Source organism: Bufo gargarizans, chromosome 8 (genome assembly GCF_014858855.1).
Source record: "Bufo gargarizans isolate SCDJY-AF-19 chromosome 8, ASM1485885v1, whole genome shotgun sequence".
Taxonomy (NCBI): Eukaryota; Metazoa; Chordata; class Amphibia; order Anura; family Bufonidae; genus Bufo; species Bufo gargarizans.
In genome coordinates this window covers 66,643,759-66,665,077 of record NC_058087.1, presented here as the reverse complement: position 1 = coordinate 66,665,077, position 21,319 = coordinate 66,643,759, and the positions used below count along the sequence as shown (strand labels likewise).

General features: G+C 41.7%; 1 protein-coding gene across 2 annotated transcripts in view; it reads left to right on the top strand.

Annotated features, from left to right (window-relative positions):
• The window catches only part of UNC80 (unc-80 homolog, NALCN channel complex subunit), a 195,549-nt gene that overhangs the window by 146,771 nt on the left and 27,459 nt on the right, over positions 1-21,319 (top strand). For both annotated transcript variants that reach the window (XM_044304892.1, XM_044304891.1), the window contains 3 exons: positions 923-1,102; positions 9,696-9,834; positions 12,580-12,636. In XM_044304892.1, coding sequence (XP_044160827.1) covers positions 923-1,102; positions 9,696-9,834; positions 12,580-12,636 — 376 coding nt within the window. The remainder of the gene's footprint in view (positions 1-922; positions 1,103-9,695; positions 9,835-12,579; positions 12,637-21,319) is intronic.

Below are 21,319 nucleotides of genomic sequence, written 5' to 3'. Positions count from 1 at the left end.
CATTGGCCATGATAGAGCAAAATAATACAGGCTGTAAATACAGCCACAAAAATAATTATTTCCCATTGTTTATATAGCACCAACATATTCTGCAGAAGAGTACATCATTACTCACATCAGGTCCTGTCCCAGTGGGCCTCGATACCTAACTTTACCCATATCCTTTTTTTTGTGTGGGAGGAAATAGAAGAAAAGCGATGTAAACACAGGGAGAACATATATGTCAAAGTTTTTCTCCTTGTTTATTCGCATTGATTTCTTTTTTTTTCTTTTTTATTACATCCTGCACTTGTTTAAAGTAAAGCTCTCTTGACATTACTGCAAATGGCATTTATTTTGGTCGGTTTTCTTTTTTCACAGGAAAGTTGTAGAGCAGCAGACAACATTATAAATGTCATCACAAAAGAACAAAAACCTGACTGAACTGAGCCTAGCAGTAGTGTGACCAGAGCCTAACTTAGGCTACTTTCATTGTTAATTCTGGTATTGAGATCCAGCAGAGGATCTCAATACCGGAATTTAACGGATCTGTTTTGATTTTGCACATTAGGATGCATCCGTTCCGTTAGGATGCGGTTGTGTGAAATCAAAACAGATCCGAAACTAAATACATTGAATGTCAATGGGTGACGGATCCGTTTTTTTAGGCTCTTAAAAAAAAGGATCTGTCACCATTGATTTACATTGTTTCCAGTGCCGGATCCTTTCTTTTCCCGTTTTTATGACTAGACACAAAACCGCAGCTTGCAGCGGTTTTGTGTGTGGTCACAAAACGGAATGCCGTCAGAACGGAAGATATCCTGATGCACCCAATACATAAGGACCAAACGGAAATGTTTTTTCCCGGTATTGAGATCCTCTGCCTGTGAAAGTAGCCTTACTTTTTCCACTCAAACACCTACTGTATATCTGTGTCTTGCAGCATACCAAGGGAAGACGTCCATCAGCACAGTTGGCACCTCCACCTCAGCTTATCGCTTGAGTTTGGCCACAATGTCTCGCTCCAATACAGGCACTGGGACTGTTTGGGAGCAAGACAGTGAGCACTCACAGCAAGCCTCTCAGGACACACTAAGTCGTACGGATGAAGAAGAAGAAGAAAGTAAGTATAGAGTTTTTGGAAAAGGGGCATCACTGGGCAATGTGACCCAAAAGATGCTTGACATTTTTTTGGTCACATGCAGCCCACATGTTCCATAGTTCCAGCTTTGTCAATTAAAAAGTAAAGGGCACTTCTGGTGAAAAATGCACTGTTTTATGGAGAACTGAATTTTTAGTTTTTAAAGGCTATAGACACCTTTGGAAAAAAAAAATTATAATTGCATTTTACTCTATTTGGGCTAAAAAAATTTTTTTCAATCAGTCTTTATAAAAAAAATTCTGCTGTTTTTGTGATGTGTGGTTAAAAATCAGCTTATTTCAGAACTGTCCCTCCTGAGTTCCCTCAGCTGACAGCTCATGTGAAGCCTTATTTCTGATCTGACAGCTCACAAACACTCCTTAGCTAAACTCGAACTGATAAGAATATGGTTTAGACAAGTGTTTATGGGGTTAGGAGATCAGAGATAAGGCTTTACATGAGCTGTCAGCTGAAGGAACAGTTTGCAAATACATTAAACAGGGTTTTAACTATATCTATCACAAAACCTGCTGAAAATGTATAATAAAAACCAATTCAAAAAATTATTTTAAGCCCAAACAGAGTAAAATGTGAACATAAATACATCCCACAAATGGTGTCCATAGCATTTAAAGCAGCTGTACGTCAATTGTACTTTTCTTATTCCTTGAATTGCCCCATAAAAGAAACATTATGCAGTCACCTTTTATACAATCTCTAAACACCAAAAATATACAATTACTCTATTACTCATTGAAGTACAAGGCAACTACATATAATGCAGCTACATAAAGTACTTAAAGAGGTTATCCATAGAATGAAACATAGAAACATAGAATGTGTCGGCAGATAAGAACCATTTGGCCCATCTAGTCTGCCCAATATATCTGAATCCTATGAATAGTCCCTGGCTCTATCTTATATGAAGGATAGCCTTATGCCTATCCCATGCATGCTTAAACTCCTTCACTGTATTTGCAGCTACCACTTCTGCAGGAAGGTTATTCCATGCATCCACTACTCTCTCAGTAAAGTAATACTTCCTTATATTACTTTTAAACCTTTGCCCCTCTAATTTAAAACTGTGTCCTCTTGTGGTAGTTTTTCTTCTTTTAAATATGCTCTCCTCCTTTACCGAGTTGATTCCCTTTATGTATTTAAAAGTTTCTATCATATCCCCTCGGTCTCTTCTTTCTTCCAAGCTATACATATTAAGGTCTTTTAACCTTTCCTGGTAAGTTTTATCCTGCAATCCATGTACTAGTTTAGTAGCTCTTCTCTGAACTCTCTCTAGAGTATCTATATCCTTCCGGAGATATGGCCTCCAGTACTGCGCACAATACTCCAAGTAAGGTCTCACCAGTGCTCTGTACAGCGGCATAAGCACTTCACTCTTTCTACTGCTTATACCTCTCCCTATACATCCAAGCATTCTGCTGGCATTTCGTGCTGCTCTATTACATTGTCTTCCCACCTTTAAGTCTTCTGAAATAATTACTCCTAAATCCCTTTCCTCAGATACTGAGGTCAGGACTGTGTCAAATATTCTATATTCTGCCCTTGGGTTTTTACGCCCCAGGTGCATTATCTTGCACTTATCCACATTAAATTTCAGTTGCCAGAGTTCTGACCATTCTTCTAGTTTTCCTAAATCCTTTTCCATTTGGCGTTTCCCTCCAGGAACATCAACCCTGTTACATATCTTTGTGTCATCAGCAAAAAGACAAACCTTACCATCGAGGCCTTTTGCAATATCACTTATGAAGATATTAAACAAAATTGGTCCCAGTACAGATTCCTGTGGAATCCCACTGGTAACATGACCTTGTTTTGAATGTTCTCCATTGACTACAACCCTCTGTCTGTCACTTAGCCACTGCCTAATCCACTCAACAATATGGGAGTCCATGCTCAATGACTGCAGTTTATTGATAAGTCTTCTGTGTGGGACAGTGTCAAAAGCCTTACTAAAATCTAGATATGCGATGTCTACTGCACCTCCACCGTCTATTATTTTAGTCACCCAGTCAAAAAAATCTATAAGATTTGTTTGACATGATCTCCCTGAAGTAAACCCATGCTGTTTTTCATCTTGCAATCCATGGGATTTTAGATGTTCCACAATCCTATCCTTTAATAGGGTTTCCATTAATTTGCCTACTATTGATGTCAGACTCACTGGTCTATAGTTGCTCGATTCCTCCTTACTACCTTTCTTGTGAATGGGCACGACATTTGCCAATTTCCAATCTTCCGGGACGACTCCTGTTACTAATGATTGGTTAAATAAATCTGTTAACGGTTTTGCCAGCTCACCACTAAGCTCTTTTAATAATTTTGGGTGTATCTCATCAGGCCCCTGTGACTTATTTGTCTTCACTTTAGACAGCAAACTTAGAACATCTTCCTCTGTAAAGACACATGCATCAAACGATTTAATAGTCATCCTTTCTAGTGGAGGTCCTTCTCCTTCTTTTTCTTTTGTAAAAACTGAACAGAAGTATTCATTAAGGCAGTCGGCTAGCCCTTTATTCTCTTCTACATACCTTCCGTCCTTTATTTTTAGTTTCAATAGTTTTTTATTTTATCAATAAAAACAAAGAAGTATTCGGACATGGACAACATCACAGTAATCAGATGAGAACATGCGTTATGACAATACATCTGTGGGTGCAGCCACTACTACACAATATACACAATACTGTTATCAGAGGTCTATCATTTAGAATGGGCAAAGACGCTTTGGAAAGGAAGTCTGCCACCAGTGTCGGGTAATCTTGCGGCAGAGGGGTATGGTCTTTTAAATTGTACAGGGTTTGATAGTATAATTTGAATTGATCAGCGATGTCTCTTGGATCCATCAATTTCGCCTTTGTAACCGGGTGAAGTAAGTATGGGATTTTGGATTTGGCTTGTTGCTTTTTAAGCTGCTGGGCCAGGAGACGGCCGGCCTTATTTCCCTGAGCGTAGAACTTTGATTTCATTCTAAGAAGAGATTTATGATAGTTTTGCAACAATAAAGCACTCAATTTATTTCGCGCTACCCGGAGGGAATTAGAGCCGTGTAGAGTGGGGGAGGACTTGTTAGTAGTTTCCAGATCCGCTATTTCTTTCAAGATCAACGCTATCTCCCTCTCCCTGTGCTTCTTTAAGTTAATATTCAATTTAATTAGGGAACCTCTCATGAAGGCTTTATGGGCCTGCCATAAAACAAAGTTACTCGAGACAGAGCCAACGTTGAACTGAAAGAACTCGCAGAGGTGGGCAGACAATTCCTCAATGCATTTAGGGTTATTAAAAAGAAAGGTGTTGTTTCTCCACACTGGGGCCCTGTGGGATTGGTACTGTTCCTCAAGAGTGATAGTGATGGGGGAATGGTCAGACCACTTTATCAAGCCTATCTCTGAGGAGGTAGTATGGAGCAGGGAGGTATGGTCCACCATAAAAAGGTCTATCCTGGAATAGGAGAGATGCGGGACCGAGAAAAAGGTATAATCTCTCTCCAGGCTATGTTGGGCCCTCCACACATCATACAATCCCTCTGACTGCAAAAAGGAGGCTATACCCACATCTGTTCTACGGGAGGGGGAGGAAGAATCCAAGGTAGGTTGCAGGACCGAATTAAAGTCCCCACAAATAATCAGTTTACCTTGCTTAAGTGAGTGAACCTGGCGCATGACTTTATGTAGAAACGCCAGCTGATGTGAATTAGGGGCATATACATTGACAAGAGTGTATACTATATTATTGATGGAGCACACTAAGATCACATAACGGCCAGAAGGGGCTGTCTTGGAGGCAATTAGGGTGAATGCTACCGTGTTTTTAACTGCAATAAAAGTACCTCGTTTTTTCCTGGAGAAATGTGAGTGAAAGACGTTTGAAAAGAGGCGATGATGTACTCGGTAGGCGTCTGCTTGGAGTAGGTGGGATTCCTGAATGCACAGCACATCGGCATGGGAAGCCAATGCTTCAGCCCAGAGATAGGTACGCTTTTGAGGGCAGTTCAGGCCTTTGACATTGAAGCTCATAATCTTGAGACCCATCTCTACACAGTGCAGGACACCTATATATTAGGAAAGCAACGGAGATACAACTTCAGCTCAGTGTAATACAAAGTGGAACTATAAAAACAGACAAATATTCCTTAAAGTGACAGATGTAAAAACAACTTTCCTAGACAGAGAAGGAAGGGTTAGACGACAAAGGGAGGAAGGAAAGCGGGTTAGGACGGGTTATGATGGGAGGCGACTATCCAGTCACCTAGACAAACTAGGGGCGAAAGTCCACTGCCAGGGCTGGCGAGGTAGAGAACAAGTAGAATGAGGTAGGAGATCGCACCGGTTCTGTGTGAGCAATAGAAAGCAGCCCCTTATTAGAGTCCAAATGCCGTGTTAGTTCCGTCATCCGGTGGGTTCCACATATTCAAGGCGTCCATTCCTATCAGGAGTGCTACATATCAAATAGAGGGCCCGTAGCAGTCCCTATGAAGAATGAATAAGGTTATAGTGAGACAGGGGGATTATCTCCAGTGGACTTAGCAAATAAAGGGATACCCCAGAGCTGGAGGAGATGTTTCCCCTCATCCAGATTTTTTATCGCATGGACTTGCGTTCCTGCGAATAAGAATTTTCAGGGGGTAGCCCCATTTGTAGGGGACATCACTGTCCTGAAGAGCCATAGTTATAGGTATTAGTTCTCTGCGACGGCGGAGCGTAAAATCTGGACAAATCCGTAAAAAGCTTCACCGTTTCATACGGCGCTGGGAGTGGTTGTTTTCTTCGCGCCGCTGACATCATGGCTTCCTTGGTATGAAAAAAGTGGATGCGGGCAAGGGTGTCGCGCGGGATATGGGACCCTAGATGAGAGGGCTTTGGAATCCTGTGAGCGCGATCTATGATCATGTCTGGACCCGGAATCTGAGGCAGGAGCAATTTCATGAGGCCTTTCAAGTATGGTTGCAACTCCTCTGGGGTCACCTCTTCAGGGATGCCTCTAAACTTAATATTGTTGCGCCTGGAGCGATCTTCCATGTCAGCAATCTTTAAATTAATGGCTTCAATCTGGTCCGCCATGTCATTATGAGCGTCAATAAGCTCGTTTTGGGACGCCGCAAACTCGCCCATTTTTGTTTCAACATGGTCAATTTTTCTTTCAGCTGCCTGTATTCTGGCGAGCACGGGGTTAATGAGCTTCCCCATATCAGTGCTGAGAGAGAATTTTAAGGCCAGCAGCATATTCTTTAGAGAATCCTCAGTGACTAAATTATTAGAAGTAGGGAGACTCTGGAACGGGTCATCCGGCTGTTCAGCAACATGAGACTTGTTGACAAAGTCACTGACCTGCACAGCATGTGGTTCGGAGACCTCCAGGTTCAGCTGCTGAGAGTTTCTAAGTTGCGGCCATTCACAGCGGCCCGCGCTGACTGAGGGGGATCGGGCGCCATCTTGTCCAGCATGTGCCGGATCTGCGACGTCTGCAGGAGTCGGAGGGAGCGATGGCTGGGGGCCATGGAAGAGGTGAGTCAGCTCTAGATGGTCCGGTGGGGACGGGGAGCGGACTGCAGGTGAGGGCGACGGAGCGCTGAGAGGGGATGCTGGCGGGGATTCCGTCATGAGGCCGGCGCCATCTTTCCCTCTCCCCCTTGTGAAGAAAGAGTCCACTGACCCGTACTGTAGCTTCGGGAGGGATCGCTTCGATTTCCCCATGGCTGTAGGGGACGGCAGTGATGGCTGTAGGTGGAAGAACGGCCACTCAGAAGCTGTTGTTTATGGGCTGGCTGCGGAATAGTCGCTGCGGTGCAGGAGCTCCTCTAACATGCGGCCATCTCGCTCAGCAGCCAGGCCACGCCCCCCGTCCTTTATTTTTAATTTAGTTATTCCTTGTTTTAATTTCCTTTTTTCATTTATATATCTGAAGATTGTCTTATCCCTTTTTTTCATAGACTGAGCTAGTTTTTCTTCTGCCTGAGCTTTAGAAGTTCTTATAACTTGCTTGGCCTCTTTCTGCCTAATCTTGTAGATTTCCTTATCTTCATTGCTCTGGTTTTTTTTTATAATTACAAAATGCTAGCTTTTTATTTTTAATGATTTGGGCCACTTCTGCTGAGTACCACAGTGGTATCTTCCTTTTTTTGCTTTTACTGACAAGTCTAATGCAATTTTCTGTTGCCTTCAATAATGCACCTTTTAAGTAGTCCCATTTCTCCTGGACTCCATGTAATCCGTTCCAGTCTGATAAGGACTCATTTATGACTAATTTCATTTTTGAAAAGTCTGTTTTTCTAAAATCTAAAACTTTTGTTTTTGTGTGGTGGGACTCTTTCACAGTTCTTATATTAAACCACACTGACTGGTGATCACTAGATCCCAAGGTTTCGCCTACAATGACATCATATACCGAATCCCCATTTGTGAATATCAAATCCAAAATGGCCTCCCTCCGGGTTGGCTCCTCAACCATTTGTTGTAGGGATAACCCCAGTAGGGAATTTAGAATATCTGTACTCCTGGTAGAACTTGCTATTTTGGTTTTCCAGTTTATATCTGGAAGATTGAAATCTCCCATAATGATAACTTCTCATTTCATTGTCATTTTAGCTATTTCTTCAACTAGTAGATCATCTAGTTCTTTAACTTGATCAGGTGGTCTATATATCACACCTACACGAGTTACTGCATGATTAGCAAACTGCAACGTAACCCAAACTGACTCTATGTTGGCCTCACCAACTTGTATTATCCAATTTCTCAACCCCCAACCACCCCCTCGGTGTCGGGGCTCTCAGAGGTAATATACTTACCCCGCTCCCCGCGCCGCTCCAGGTCCCTGCACCACCACTGGGACATGGGGAGGGGGGTTTGAGAAATTGGATAACCCCTTTAATGGAGCACTGATGGGATAATTTTAAATAAAAAATAACAAGTGGTGCATGCTCTCCTTACCAGTCTCTGCCATGGCCCTGGCTCCTCTCCACTTCCTCTTCTCAGGCTCCACATGCCAGAAACGGCTTTGACTGCTCACTTATGCGGTCCCTAGCTGGGGCGGTCACCACTGCAACCAGAGTTTGGCTGGATGGGCAGGCCAAACCATTTCCAGCATATCGAGCCGAGAAAAGGAAGTGGAGAGTAGTCAGGAATGGACTAGTGACTGGGAAACAGAAAGGTGAATACTCACCATTTGTTATTTTTGCTCTCACTGACCCAATTTTTATGTAAACTTATCACACTGGGATACCCCTTTAAGATATCAGAGATGCTTCTGCAAGAAAGAGAGATCTGAGCAGCCAGCGTGACTTTTTTTTAAACTTGTTTGCCTTTAAGGGGATCTGTCACCAACGACCTCCTTATCCAACGGTTGGCACAGACCTATAGCTGTGGTTTACCTGATTAAAACCCTGCTTTTCTTTTGTTGATCCGAGGCTCCGTTCTCGAGTAATGATACGTTTTCTTAATATGCAAATTAAGCTTTGGTGCAATGAGGCCATCACCATTGCTCTTGTTTCCAACCAGCTCCACTCATTTCTGTGGTCAGCCCCTCCCCGGCTGCTTTGCCACTGCCTCGCCCTTTTAATCAAAGCAGCAAGGGAGGGCCTGACCATAGAAAGAAGTGGCGTTTGTGTGCAACAAGAGCAATGGTGACACCCTCATTGCACAAAAGGCCTAATTTGCATATTAGGAAAAAGTATCATAACCTGGGAACAGAGTCTTGGATCAATAAAAGAAAAACAGAGAACCACAGCTATCTGTCTGTGCATGCAGTGGGTTGGGGGAGCCCTGGTGACAGATTCCCTATAAAGCCTAAGTCCATTGTTTACTTTCAGTTCCTCTTTTCTTCATACATGACTTAGCCCTCAAATGTGTTTCTCACAGTTCAAAATACTGAAGGTTTGCCTTGTATATTCTGGCAGCTGAAAATGTGGTGATTTAAGGCTAGTTTCACGTTAAAATGTTCTGGGAGAGGAACAGCCTGCCGGAGTTTATCATATCCGGCATAGCCGGATACTACCTTTCCCCGCCGGAGCCCATTGACTATGGGACCCGTCGTGGATCCATCCTGTTTCGCATTAGTGCTGGGATTCGGGCTGGACAAATACCACTGCAAATGTTTTTTCGTCTGGCCGAATGCCTGGCGGTGCTGTGGCAGTTTCTGGCTATGTTGGATCCAATGAACTCTGGCAGGCTGTTCCTCTGCTGGAACAGCCTGCCGGAACATTTTAGCACTAGTGTGAAACTAGCCTAAGTACAAATAAAAGTCACAGCCACCTATTAAATCTGTAGCCACTCCAGAATGGGCAGACAAGTAGTAAGTTATTGGACAGTCTTTCAGAGTCCCTAATGAATTCATTGTTAGCTTACTATGTTCGGGAAGATCCTGGAGATCTCCACTGGAGATATTTTCCTCAAGCAACCAATTATTTCTTTAACTCAAGTACAACAGGTAAATCTGGCTTCAAGATCTTGGACATTCCCAGCATGTGGGGGATACTTTAGCGTGACTCAATACAGTTGCATGAGAATTAAGCTGTTTCTTCTATTTGTATTGAACATCTAAAACCAAATCTGTTTGATTGTAGATGACTCTGTGAGCATGCCCAGTGTGGTAAGTGAACAGGATGCTTACCTCTTGAGTGCCATTGGTAGAAGACGTTTCTCAAGTCACACATCCAGCTTGTCTGTCCCCCAGGCTGAGGGTGGCATGCTTCCCAGCCAAAGGTAAACTGTGCTGTCCATCCATCACGTGGTGATCAAGAGCCCATAAAATTTAGCTTAGCCATATCATGCTTTAGATACACTCAAAAATAATTTGCTTATAAGTTATCACAATGTATCAAATTGTAATAATATGAGACGCTATAAGGCCATCACTGTTCCATTAGGTTCTTGGTAGTTTAGTGTATTGGATAGGCTGGCAAACAATGGTAAATCCTAGAGAAGCATGATATTAAAATCAGTATTATTTGTTAGCAGGGATGAGCCGCACACTGTAATATCTTATGCTGGTTTTAATAACATGTATCACTGTTATATTGATTAGATTTGTTTCTGTATTCCATTAAATTTGTCCATAAATGTTAGATGTTGTTAAATTGGCTGATTGTGAAACCTGGCATATTGAGGTGACAAGATCCCACCGGCACCAGGCACCTATGTTACAAAGTGGTTACTTTTTTGTATGTTATATAGCAGCACCATTTTTGTATAAATGCACAAAGGGAGCACTTAAATGTTGGCTGTGTCTGATTTGATCTCTACTGTTTTGGTGCTTTTTTTTTATTGAATTTACATGAAACATGGTCATGATTTCCAGGACCTTTCACTATTGTGTGATTAAAGCAGCAGAACTAGTGTTTTTCTTACTTGCATCATATGATTCATAGACATCTCTACATCTATAAGGAGAAATGCATGCAACCTACACAAGCTTGGAGTACTGTATACTGTACTAGTACTGACAGTAAAAGCAGGGAGTATCTCATTCACTAAGAATTTCCAGGTCAAGATTTATAGGCAGAGCAGTAGTTGAAGGGGTTGCCTGCGACTCACATATGGATGACCGATCCTTTAGGATACGTCATCAATATCTGATCGTGGGAATCTAACCTCGGCCCATTAGCTGTTGGAATGGGCCACTGAGCTTGGGTGAGAGCTGTGGCCTCTTCCTAGGCTTGTGACGTTACATGAAATTTGTGCAGTTCAGCCTCATTCAGGTGAATGGGATTGAGCTGCAATACCAAGCACAGCTGCCATACAATCCTGAGGGTAGGTCCTCAATATCTGAGTCCTGGACAATCCCATTAAGGAAATGTTGTGCCCTCTACTTGTTTGGATCCAGTCACACCTGGCATCATAACAACCCTTTCAGTATTGCCAATTTTGAAAACGAACAACTCAAGTTGAACAGCAGATGTCGGTCAATTATCTCTCCAAATTCTCCAGTTTGTAGGAAACATATTAATATAGGGACCATTGATCTACAATTATGTTTAAAATCTTTTTAATTGTAGAATCCCCAGTGATGAGCCATACTGATGATTAAAATAATGAACAACTTATACATATTCACTTATAGATTATTTGGTCAATTTAAGGCCAAACATGAGCTAGGAATAAGTTCTGGTCTTAATTTCCTTCTCAACCAGTTACATGTGTGATTATAAAAGCGCTTTCAGCATGACCAATTACTTAGAAAATTGAACTGGTTACATAAAAAAACAGGAAAGTACTATCTAATGGAGGAAACAAATAGCCATAAACGTATAATTATATGATATCATACAATGGGATGACTTTGACAAATACAGTATGAATACTGTAGCTCCTGGATTCAGGGTTAGGAAGTTAAAGAGGACCTTTCACCACTCCTGACATGTCTGTTTTAATAGTTTCATGCATTCCCTGCGTACTAACAATTCTGAAGCATCTATTCTTATGGCTCTATGTTGTGCCATTCCTTTATTATTTCTACTAGAAGTTATGAATGAATTACTATTAGCCTTCAGTAAGGGTACAGAGGGGAGGTAACCAGTTGGGGGCGTGACCCCGCAAAGTCTGAAAATGGCAGCACTGATTGGATAGAGTGAGTCTGTGCAGGTACACACCCCCTAGTTGTTACCTCCCCTCTGTACCTTTACTGAAGGCTAATAGCAATGTATTCATAACTTCTAGTAGGTATAATAAAGGAATGGCACAACATACAGCCATAAGAATAGGTGCTCCAGAATTGTTATTACATGGGGAATGCATGAACATCATTACAAAGTCTTTCTGTTAGTCAAGCAATGGCATCATCATCAATAAGGTCATGATCTGACTAATCCTTAAAAAAAACGCTTAGCCCACTAGGAAGAGGATCCTCCAATTGGCCCAATGGACCTCAAAGGTCCAGAAGAAGGCATTCGGAGCTGTTTTTGAAACCAATGAGTTGATAGTAGCAGTGATTTCTTGATTCACAAATCATCTATTACACCTTACAGAAGATATGTCCTGTGTCTGCAACCATAACAAAGTTTATGGAGCAATTGAATGTGTATGTGCACAGGTCCTCTGGTAGAACTGGAAATGTCCACTCAGATACTGACCACAAATTAGATATTTAAATTATAAATGTAAGTATCATAATAAACCTAATTCTGAAATATTTCCCTAGTACTGCTGCTTTAATCCCCAGATCATGAACCATAAGCTCTTGCTCGTTCTCCTTATCTCCTGTTTCTCCTCAATTTCATTTTTGCGGTGCATTTTCCCCTCCCCATCGAGCTCTCTCTGCCCCTATTCTTGTAATTTTTAAGTGCAGAATGCCAAGAACCGTAGATGATTTGCTGTGGTTTTGTACTTTTGTTCAGTTCATTTGTAGACATATTTTCGTTACTTTTTATACTTTTGCATGCAAAGTTTCTGTTTTGTTTTTGTTTGCTTTTTCTTTCCCTTCAATGCTTCATCTCCCTCCCCCTCCTGCAGCGAACCTAATGTTCTTGACGACTCCCATGGCCGTGATGGCGAGATCAGCCTGTCTAGGTATGAATGCTTCCTGTCTGTCATTGTGATGTAGGCCGGAGAGAGAGGATGGAGGCCAGCTTTAAAAGCCAGAAGCCATCCCCTCCCTCTCAATCTGTTTCTTCATGATTCTCTTCATAACCCATTTTGGCTCGCCGTGAAAGATGCAGTTTTCTCTGTTGCCATCATAAATGTAAGTCCCCGATGACTAAGGTGTTCCATGGTCAACGAGTAATCAATACCGTCTGAGGAAATTTATTTTAAGATGCCTCTAGTTGTTGGGCCATTTTGCCACAGACAGGTTCACTATATTAGTTTATGAGGCTATACAAGAAGTAGTATAAGTTTTTATTGAAGACTAAAAATCTTGTAGTGATGATATATAAATGTAATAGTGTAGTGAGTATAGGAATCTGTATTTATTACATTGTTGTGGTGCATGACAGCCTGATTTCCGCACAATTTTTTGAGTAGGGGAAATTCTCATCACAACTGAAGCTCCAGTGCAACCAAATATCACCCAGTAAGAACATCCAAAACTATTATGACAGATTGATAAACCCACAAGAGTCGAAGACTCTGTACACATAACATCTAGGGCAGGGGTGGGCAACCTGCGGCACTGCAGCTGTTGTGAAACTACAATTCCCAGCATGCTCCATTTCTTTCTATGAGAGTTCTGAGAATAGCAGAGCAAGTATGCATGCTGGGAGTTGTAGTTTCACAACAGATGGCCGCAGGTTGCCCACCCCTGATCTAGGGGCTATTCTCAGTGCATTTACCGGAAAACTCTCCTGATGGACGCACTGAAAGTAAAGCCCCTGTATGCTGTGTCATACATCATCATTGCTAAAAAAATAATAATAATATCTATATGTTTTTGCCTATACTGATGTATTCCTGCCCAAAGGCTGACCAGGCATGCTGGGAGTTGTAGTTTTGCAACAGCTGGAGGCACACTGGTTGGGAAACACTGCACTAAACAAGCTTACCTAATGTGGTGTGAACATAGCCCAAGATGTTGGACAGGTTTAGACTCAAACAGATACTATGAGGCTTATTTCACTCGAGCGATATAGAACTCATATGAGTTCTGTCAATGCAAGATGGACATTTTTCCTTCACTCTTTCTTCAGTTTTTTCTTCAATTGCATTCAGTACGTGTTTTTTCTGCCTGCATGTCATCAGTTTTCGTCAGTTTTTCTCTTCAGTGAGAAAAAATGAAGAATACACACCCAGCATCTCCTAACAACCATCAGTGAAAAGTGTCCTTCTGTGTGACCCATTGACTTGATTGGGCCAGTCCTGAATAAAAACTGATGAGAACAGAACATGCTTTCTCTAAACAGACGGACATTGGCCCGTATTTAAGAATCTGCCTAAAAAGTGGTGCAAATTGGAGTAATTTGGCGCATCAAGGGATTCTCCAGTTTTTTTCGACATGCTTGTTAAGGAGGTGGGGCTTAAAGAAAATCGGTGGGCTTTTTGGAAAGGTTCGGGGCCTAATAAGCATCATTTTGTTTCAAAATTGTGCCACAATTCTGGCTTAAAATTCTGTCCGAGAGTAAGCCAACCAAGAGTCAGAGAAAGGTGTCCGTCCCTGCACCAGATTTATCATCCAGCCTGAGCCCCTGTGATAAATCTGGTGCAGACAGCTGGTCTAAGCTTTCAGATAACACCCAGTAAGAACATACATAACTATTATGACAGATTGATAATCCCACAAGAGTCGAAGACTCTGTACACATAACATCTAGGGCAGGGGTGGGCAACCTGCGGCACTGCAGCTGTTGTGAAACTACAATTCCCAGCATGCTCCATTTCTTTCTATGAGAGTTCTGAGAATAGCAGAGCAAGTATGCATGCTGGGAGTTGTAGTTTCACAACAGATGGCCGCAGGTTGCCCACCCCTGATCTAGGGGCTATTCTCAGTGCATTTACCGGAAAACTCTCCCGATGGACGCACTGAAAGTAAAGCCCCTGTATGCTGTGTCATACATCATCATTGCTAAAAATAATAAAATATCTATATATTTTTGCGTATACTTGATGTATTCCTGCCCAAGATGTGCCAAAAGGACGTCTTTTTGGCATCAGACGGATTTATAGAAGTTTATGGATCCATTGCGCATGTGCATTGGTAGTATCTCCTGGAGCATACACTAAACATGCTCACCTAATGTGGTGTGAACATAGCCCAAGATGTTGGACAGGTTTAGACTCAAACAGATACTATGAGGCTTATTCTATTGACTTTAATGTCTCGGTGTTCAGTCTGAGTGCTTTCTGTTCTAAACTCGGACAGTACCTGAACAGGAAAAATCGCTCCTGTGAAAGCGACCTAAAGAGGTGTACTAACAGGTATTCTGCTATCTTTCGGGACAAGGTAGATTAATCCAACAGATGATTACTCTTGAGCATGACATGGAAATGAAAAGCACAGAGAAACTCTGCACATTTCACAATTGTCAGCCAGTACAGCTGTGACTGTGTGCATTGAAGTGTTTCTTCTCTCACCTGATCCTTACCAGGGGTCAATACAATATCCAAACCTTCTAGGATTAGCATCTCCATATAATTTAATAAACTGTGCCAAAAAAGGGCTAGAAAATGTCTCCATCAAGAACACTGAAAAATATTTGATTAAAATCCATCTAAACATTATGGATATTTTTGTGCTTAAAAAAGATTAAAATGTTCGGCATTTCCAAGCCGGTGACTAATTGACTAGCAACACTTTAATTGTTGGTTTCCCCGATGCAAAGGAGAAGCTGAGAGAGATTGTGATACAGTTAGTGGTCATTGTCTATAGCTCTATCACGCTTTCTGGCGCACAATCATTCCTAGGATATACCGTACTCCGTATCTCATTGTCATTACTTCATTGTCAGTGATAGTAATGTGGAATTACACTGTTCAGTGCCTTAGAAAACATACAGCGAGCTCTCGTTACCTTCATAAGATGGGCTGAACTTATAATGTTAACCTGTAATGACTGTGAATGTAGCCTAGAAATATTTGAAAACTAGAGCTATCATGTGACTCAAGGTCAGTCAACCATACACAGGGTCGGACTGGCCCACCAGAGTACCAGAGAATCCTCCAATGGGTCTAAGCTCTGATGCAATGGTGGGCCCATAAGTCCAGGAGAAAAGATCTCATTTGGAGCTGTCTTTGGAGACAACTACCTGCCACAAGGGACAATTTTTTTTTATTCAACATTATTGATGATATAGGGGTTGGGCCCCAAGAATAATTTCCTCTGGTGGGCCCAGGGAACTACAGTCCAACACTGACTATACACCCAGCTGAGGGGGACGTTTTGTTCAGTTCAAGCAATAAACCTGTGGAGCTGCTTAGATCCTCCACGATGCACCGGATTCTCCTCTAGATTTTGGTAGAGGAGAATTTCTTCATAATATGGTACGCATATAATGAAAAAAAATGCAGTACGCAGCCCTGCAGGGTATTGCGATAGTGAGGTCACGGTTACTTAGGCAAACGAGGGTTGCTCTTGGTTACTCACAGTTTATGGGCGACCCTGGGCAGGCGTAGAGCAGTGATGGAGAGGCTAGCACAGGAGACCTCTGGGGCACTCTCAGTGTATAGGGACCAGGCCTGATGGTAGATGAGGTGCCCTGGATGTTGCAGGTGTTTAATGTGCCGGGGGCAAGGTCTTTTTAAGGTTCGTGATGCCAGTGCCTGTAACGGTGGCACATCGGTTATAGGAAGGAATAATTGAGGAACACGATGTTGTGGTGAACCAAAACTTCCTTTTACTGGAAACAGTTAACTTTATATAGTCTTTGGTAAAGTTCTATATGACAGCAGCAGTTATAAGCAGGCTTTTATATATGGCAGGCACAATGTTCTTGCAAGATACACAGAGGGTAAAAATACTTACAGACCAGGCTGCACTTTTCCTCAGAAATCCTGTGCACTATTCCTCAGAACTCCTGGCTGTCTCTATCCCAAAGCCCGTATGCCCTAATGCTGGCTTTATCCTTGGTAGAAATCTTCCTCAGGTATATATCCTTGCTTTAGGTAAAATCCTTCTGCCCTTCAGCTCTTTGTCTGGCTGGAATACTGGCTCTGCTCTGCTTGGTTATGGGAACTTGGTTTCCTGGTGACAATCTTCTGAGCTAACTCTGGCTCACTATCCTCAGGCAGGCTGGACTGCATTCACTAGCATCCTGGTGGCAACTAGAAGCCTGGGCTGTCCAGTTGCATGTCAGAAGCTCCCTTCAGCTGTTGCCTAGGTAAAGTCCACACTACTTCTGACTCTACACTACTTTCCCTGAACAGGACCTGACTATTTATATTAGGGGTTCCCTAGCTCCCTCTACTGCCCAGGAGGAGGAACTACACCCTAACAGGCCTGCCACACAGATACACAGGGAAAATACACATAAATAACACAGCAATATACATTAAAATGGACTGTAAAATACAATGCCACTGTTCCTCAGGAGGTGAAGGACAACGTGGCCCAATTGACCCTTGTGTAGTGCCCACATTTACCTAGTGGGACACTACAAAAACTTGTGCGCACAAGTAAGGTGCAGGGGGATGGTGACAATTACACTGAGGCAGTAATTGCAATAACTGTAACTGTAGGACATGGATAACTCAGGGTAATGAGAATGCAGATCCAAACTATATACATGGACTGACAGTTTATTTAACAGTACTTAGGTATATATATATATATATATATATATATATATATATATATATATATATATATATATATATATATATATATATAGATGTTTACCCGTCTTTGGTAATTATGGCAACCAGGTGGCATACAATACAGTACAGACTCTCTGCAATACAAAGTAATTGAAACTACGCTAACATTGTCCTCTTACATGCTGCACTACAGTGTAGTTTTATTAGGATTTGGGAGAATGGGACACAGTGGTATCATAACGGGGAGAAAAGGAAATAATCAATTTATATGTCTAGTTTATTGTACTGTATTAAAAACATAGGACTAAGAATATTTTGTTGCTAAGAGAGTTGATGTGTTAAGACTTAAGAATTTCCTCTCCTGCTGTTGCATAAAGGATATGAGGAAAGCTCTACTCGGTTCCTGTGCTGCATCAGTTTGCCAATTCATAAAAAGGCTCCGAGCTAAGTGTTCCTGCATCAAATTAGTATTGCCTAAATATTCTTGATATTTTCTGCTATTATTATGTATCTAGGAACCCTGCAGCTACCAGCTGATCAGATCACTGTAATGCTCGCATAGATAATATGGTGATCTTAAAACACCACTTATCTTTTATATACTGAAAGTAACGGTTTACCATAAGTGCTTTTTTATAGTCTTAAAGGGGAAAAAATTAGCCAAGTTGGGAAAATTACATAAAAAATAATAGAACTAAATCTCCTGCCACTCTGTTTGCTTGAAGACACTTGACTACTGCAGTCACTTAGTGGCTTGTGATCGGCAGCAGTGGTCTCGTGTGTTGATGTGGCATCACTGCTGCAGCACAGTAAACACTGTCGGGGAGCAGTATGGTAGTGCTAGAGTTGAGGAAGACTGAACAGGTGAGTAAGCTTCCCCACCTTGGCTTTTTGTCCCTTCCTAACATCTGTACATGTAAGGCGAATGTCTGGTCCTTATAAATGGCGCCCACTCAGGAAAAACAAAGCTCCAAAGCCAGAGAGTGCCTGCTGTTTTACACAGCAGAAACTAGCCAAAAGGTGTTTGTGATCAGAGACAATGCAGATCATGGACTTTTATCTCCTCAGATGGCAAGTAATTTGCTGGGAGCAGGCTGATTCTGATGCCCTAACGAATCACTGTTGATGAGCCTTGTGAAGGCTCCCAGGTCTGCCATAGTAAGTTCCTATTAAGCCCTGCCCCTGCAGGGCTCAATGGGAACATCGCAATTTTCCCTTAAGCGAGCTAATGATCACAAGTGACTAGATGGACTAAAAATAAATATATATTTTTTTTAATTACAAATTCATATCACCCCTTTCTCCATTTTACTTATAAAAATAAATAATTAAGACATGCTGGGTACCATTGTGTTCAAAAATGCCCAAATTATTAAAATATAAAAGTATTTATCCCGTATGGTGAACATTGTAACAAAAACTATTTAAACTGCCGTTTTTGCCATTCACCACCCAAAAAATAATAATTAAAACATGATCAAAAAGTGATACATGCCCCCAAAATGGCATTAACAAAAACTACAGCTCACCCTGCAAAATAGAGTGTTTTTAGTTTTGTATAACAAAAATGAAATTAATTTGGTATTGCTTTCATTGCAAATACCCACAAAATAAGTTGTCATGTCATTTTTAGCACACAGAGAATGCTGTAAAAATAAACCCCAAAACAATGGTGGAATTATGTATTTTTTGTTTTAATTTTTGGATTTGATTGGGTTTCTAGGAAGAAAATTACATTTGCATACAACAATACATAGACATACAGGAAGACTGTCAATGTACACCACAGTCATCGACTCAGAAAGTACAATAAATACCAAAAACAGAGATATAGAGGTCACATAGAAAACAGAGACAGCCATAATAAATCTGCCAGTAATTCTCCTGTGATATTAAGCCAAGTGTCTGAAGCCTTGGAAAACCAATCATAATTGTGATGTCGGGAACCAAGAATTTTCTCTAATGCACACGTCATATTGACCAACCTTGTTAATATGAAGTTCAATTGGGGATTTCCAATGTCTAGTGGCGACTAGCTTTGTAGACACAAACAGGTGGGGGCGACCACCAATCTGTACTTTGGACTGAAACCATCTATCCAAATTAATAGGTGGGCAAGAGTGGGGGACAGAACACCTGCTCCCCAAAATTGACACCTATTATTCTCGCAGTCATCAGCCACAGTGGTTGTATTTTGTGACAGTCCCAAAGTATATGGAATAAAGACCACATGTTATTGTAGATCCTCTAAGAGAATGGCAGGTGAGTGGGGAACATGTGATGTAACCTAGTGGGTGAGTTTTGATTACAGCTTCCTGATGGTTTGTAAAACTCAGTGTTAGGGACCTGAGAGGTGGACTTGATATGGGAAGGTGTAATGATCCCCCGAAGTTTCCAAGTGCTAAGCTATCTTCTATTAACTCTAATGCAAAACAGGTAGAGCTTTTACTGGAGGTAGTTAAAAAGATGGTTCCAGACCGTAAATTATTAGAATAGCAGATAAATAGGATTGGGAGAATGGAGCAAGTAACAAGCAATCTGGACCTGAGAGATCACTGATTGCTAGGAGTTTTTTCAATGTGCACCTATAGTTATTAGAATCTGTGTTCCACTAAATTATGTATTTTTAGTTCAGTTTCACCACAAAGGTTGGTTTTTTTCCATTTTCTAATATATGATCTGGTAAATTACGGTCAATGGTGCCATTAGAAAGAGAAACTTGCAAAAATGAAGCCCTCATACATTTGGCATATAAGTCTGGATATTATACTGGCATTATACTAAATGTGCTTGAGTACTTGCTTTATTCTGGGAAAAAATAACTTTTAATCCATATATGCAAACGATTAAGTGCACTGAGGGTGGTCCCAAGGCACTCTGTGCATCCTTGCTCTTCCTGCTTCCTCTGCCAGCCCCTCCTGCTCTTTCTTAATTGACAAGGCCAGGTGAAAAAAACATGCAGTAACCTGGCCCTGAAACTAGGCAATGTATGTCGTCTTCTGCTTCTGTCCACACACTGAACAGTTTCTGGCTGCCTAAGGCTACTTTCACACTTGCGTTCAGAGCGGATCCGTCTGGTGTCTGCACAGACGGATCCGCTCCTATAATGCAGACGATGGGATCCATTCAGAACGGAACCGTCTGCATTATAGTTTAGAAAAAATTGTAAGTGTGAAAGTTGCTCAGACGGATCCGTCCAGACTTTACATTGAAAGTCAATGGGGGGGCGGATCCGTTTGAAATTGAGCCATATTGTGTCAACTTCAAACGGATCCGTCCCCAGTGACTTACATTGTAAGCTGCAAGCAGCGTTCGGGGGTCCGCCTGCTGAGCGGAGCAGAGGACAAACGGTGCTAGACTGATGCATTCTGAGCGGATCCGCATGTGAGAGTCTTCAAACGGAACTCACAAGCGGAGCCCCGAATGCTAGAGTGAAAGTAGCCTAAAACAGCTGATCGTGGGGGTGCCCAATGTCGGACCTCCACAAATCTGATATTGATGACCTATATAGAGGATAGGTCATCAATATCTTAACCCAGACAACACTTTCTGGCCACTTTCACACAGTTAGTATTTTTTATCAATATATGTAAGCCAAAAACCAGGAGAGGCACAAATATTTCTAAACTCTTTCTCTGTATGTTCCCCTCCTGTATGTGATTTTCACATAGAACATGTTATAACATTCTTTCTGAAGATCTTCTTTATTAAGTGCAATAGACTGTTACACTTCCACTAATTCAGCTTCACATTCAGGCTAAGAATAGGATTGAATTAGACTTTACAGAAACATATCCCCCCTCCCCAAAGATGGTCAGCTTCACCACCTATGCATGAACTGGTGATCACTTCTGGACTATTGTACCTGGATATTTGTGACTGTGATTTAGAAATCAGTCGGCGTCTTGGTTTTAGTTTGTCCTTAAAGTATATGGCCTTGATTTATCATACCTTAACTCCAGAATTCTGGCATCAAAAAGTCGCAAAATAGGGCTTTTGCAACTTTGTT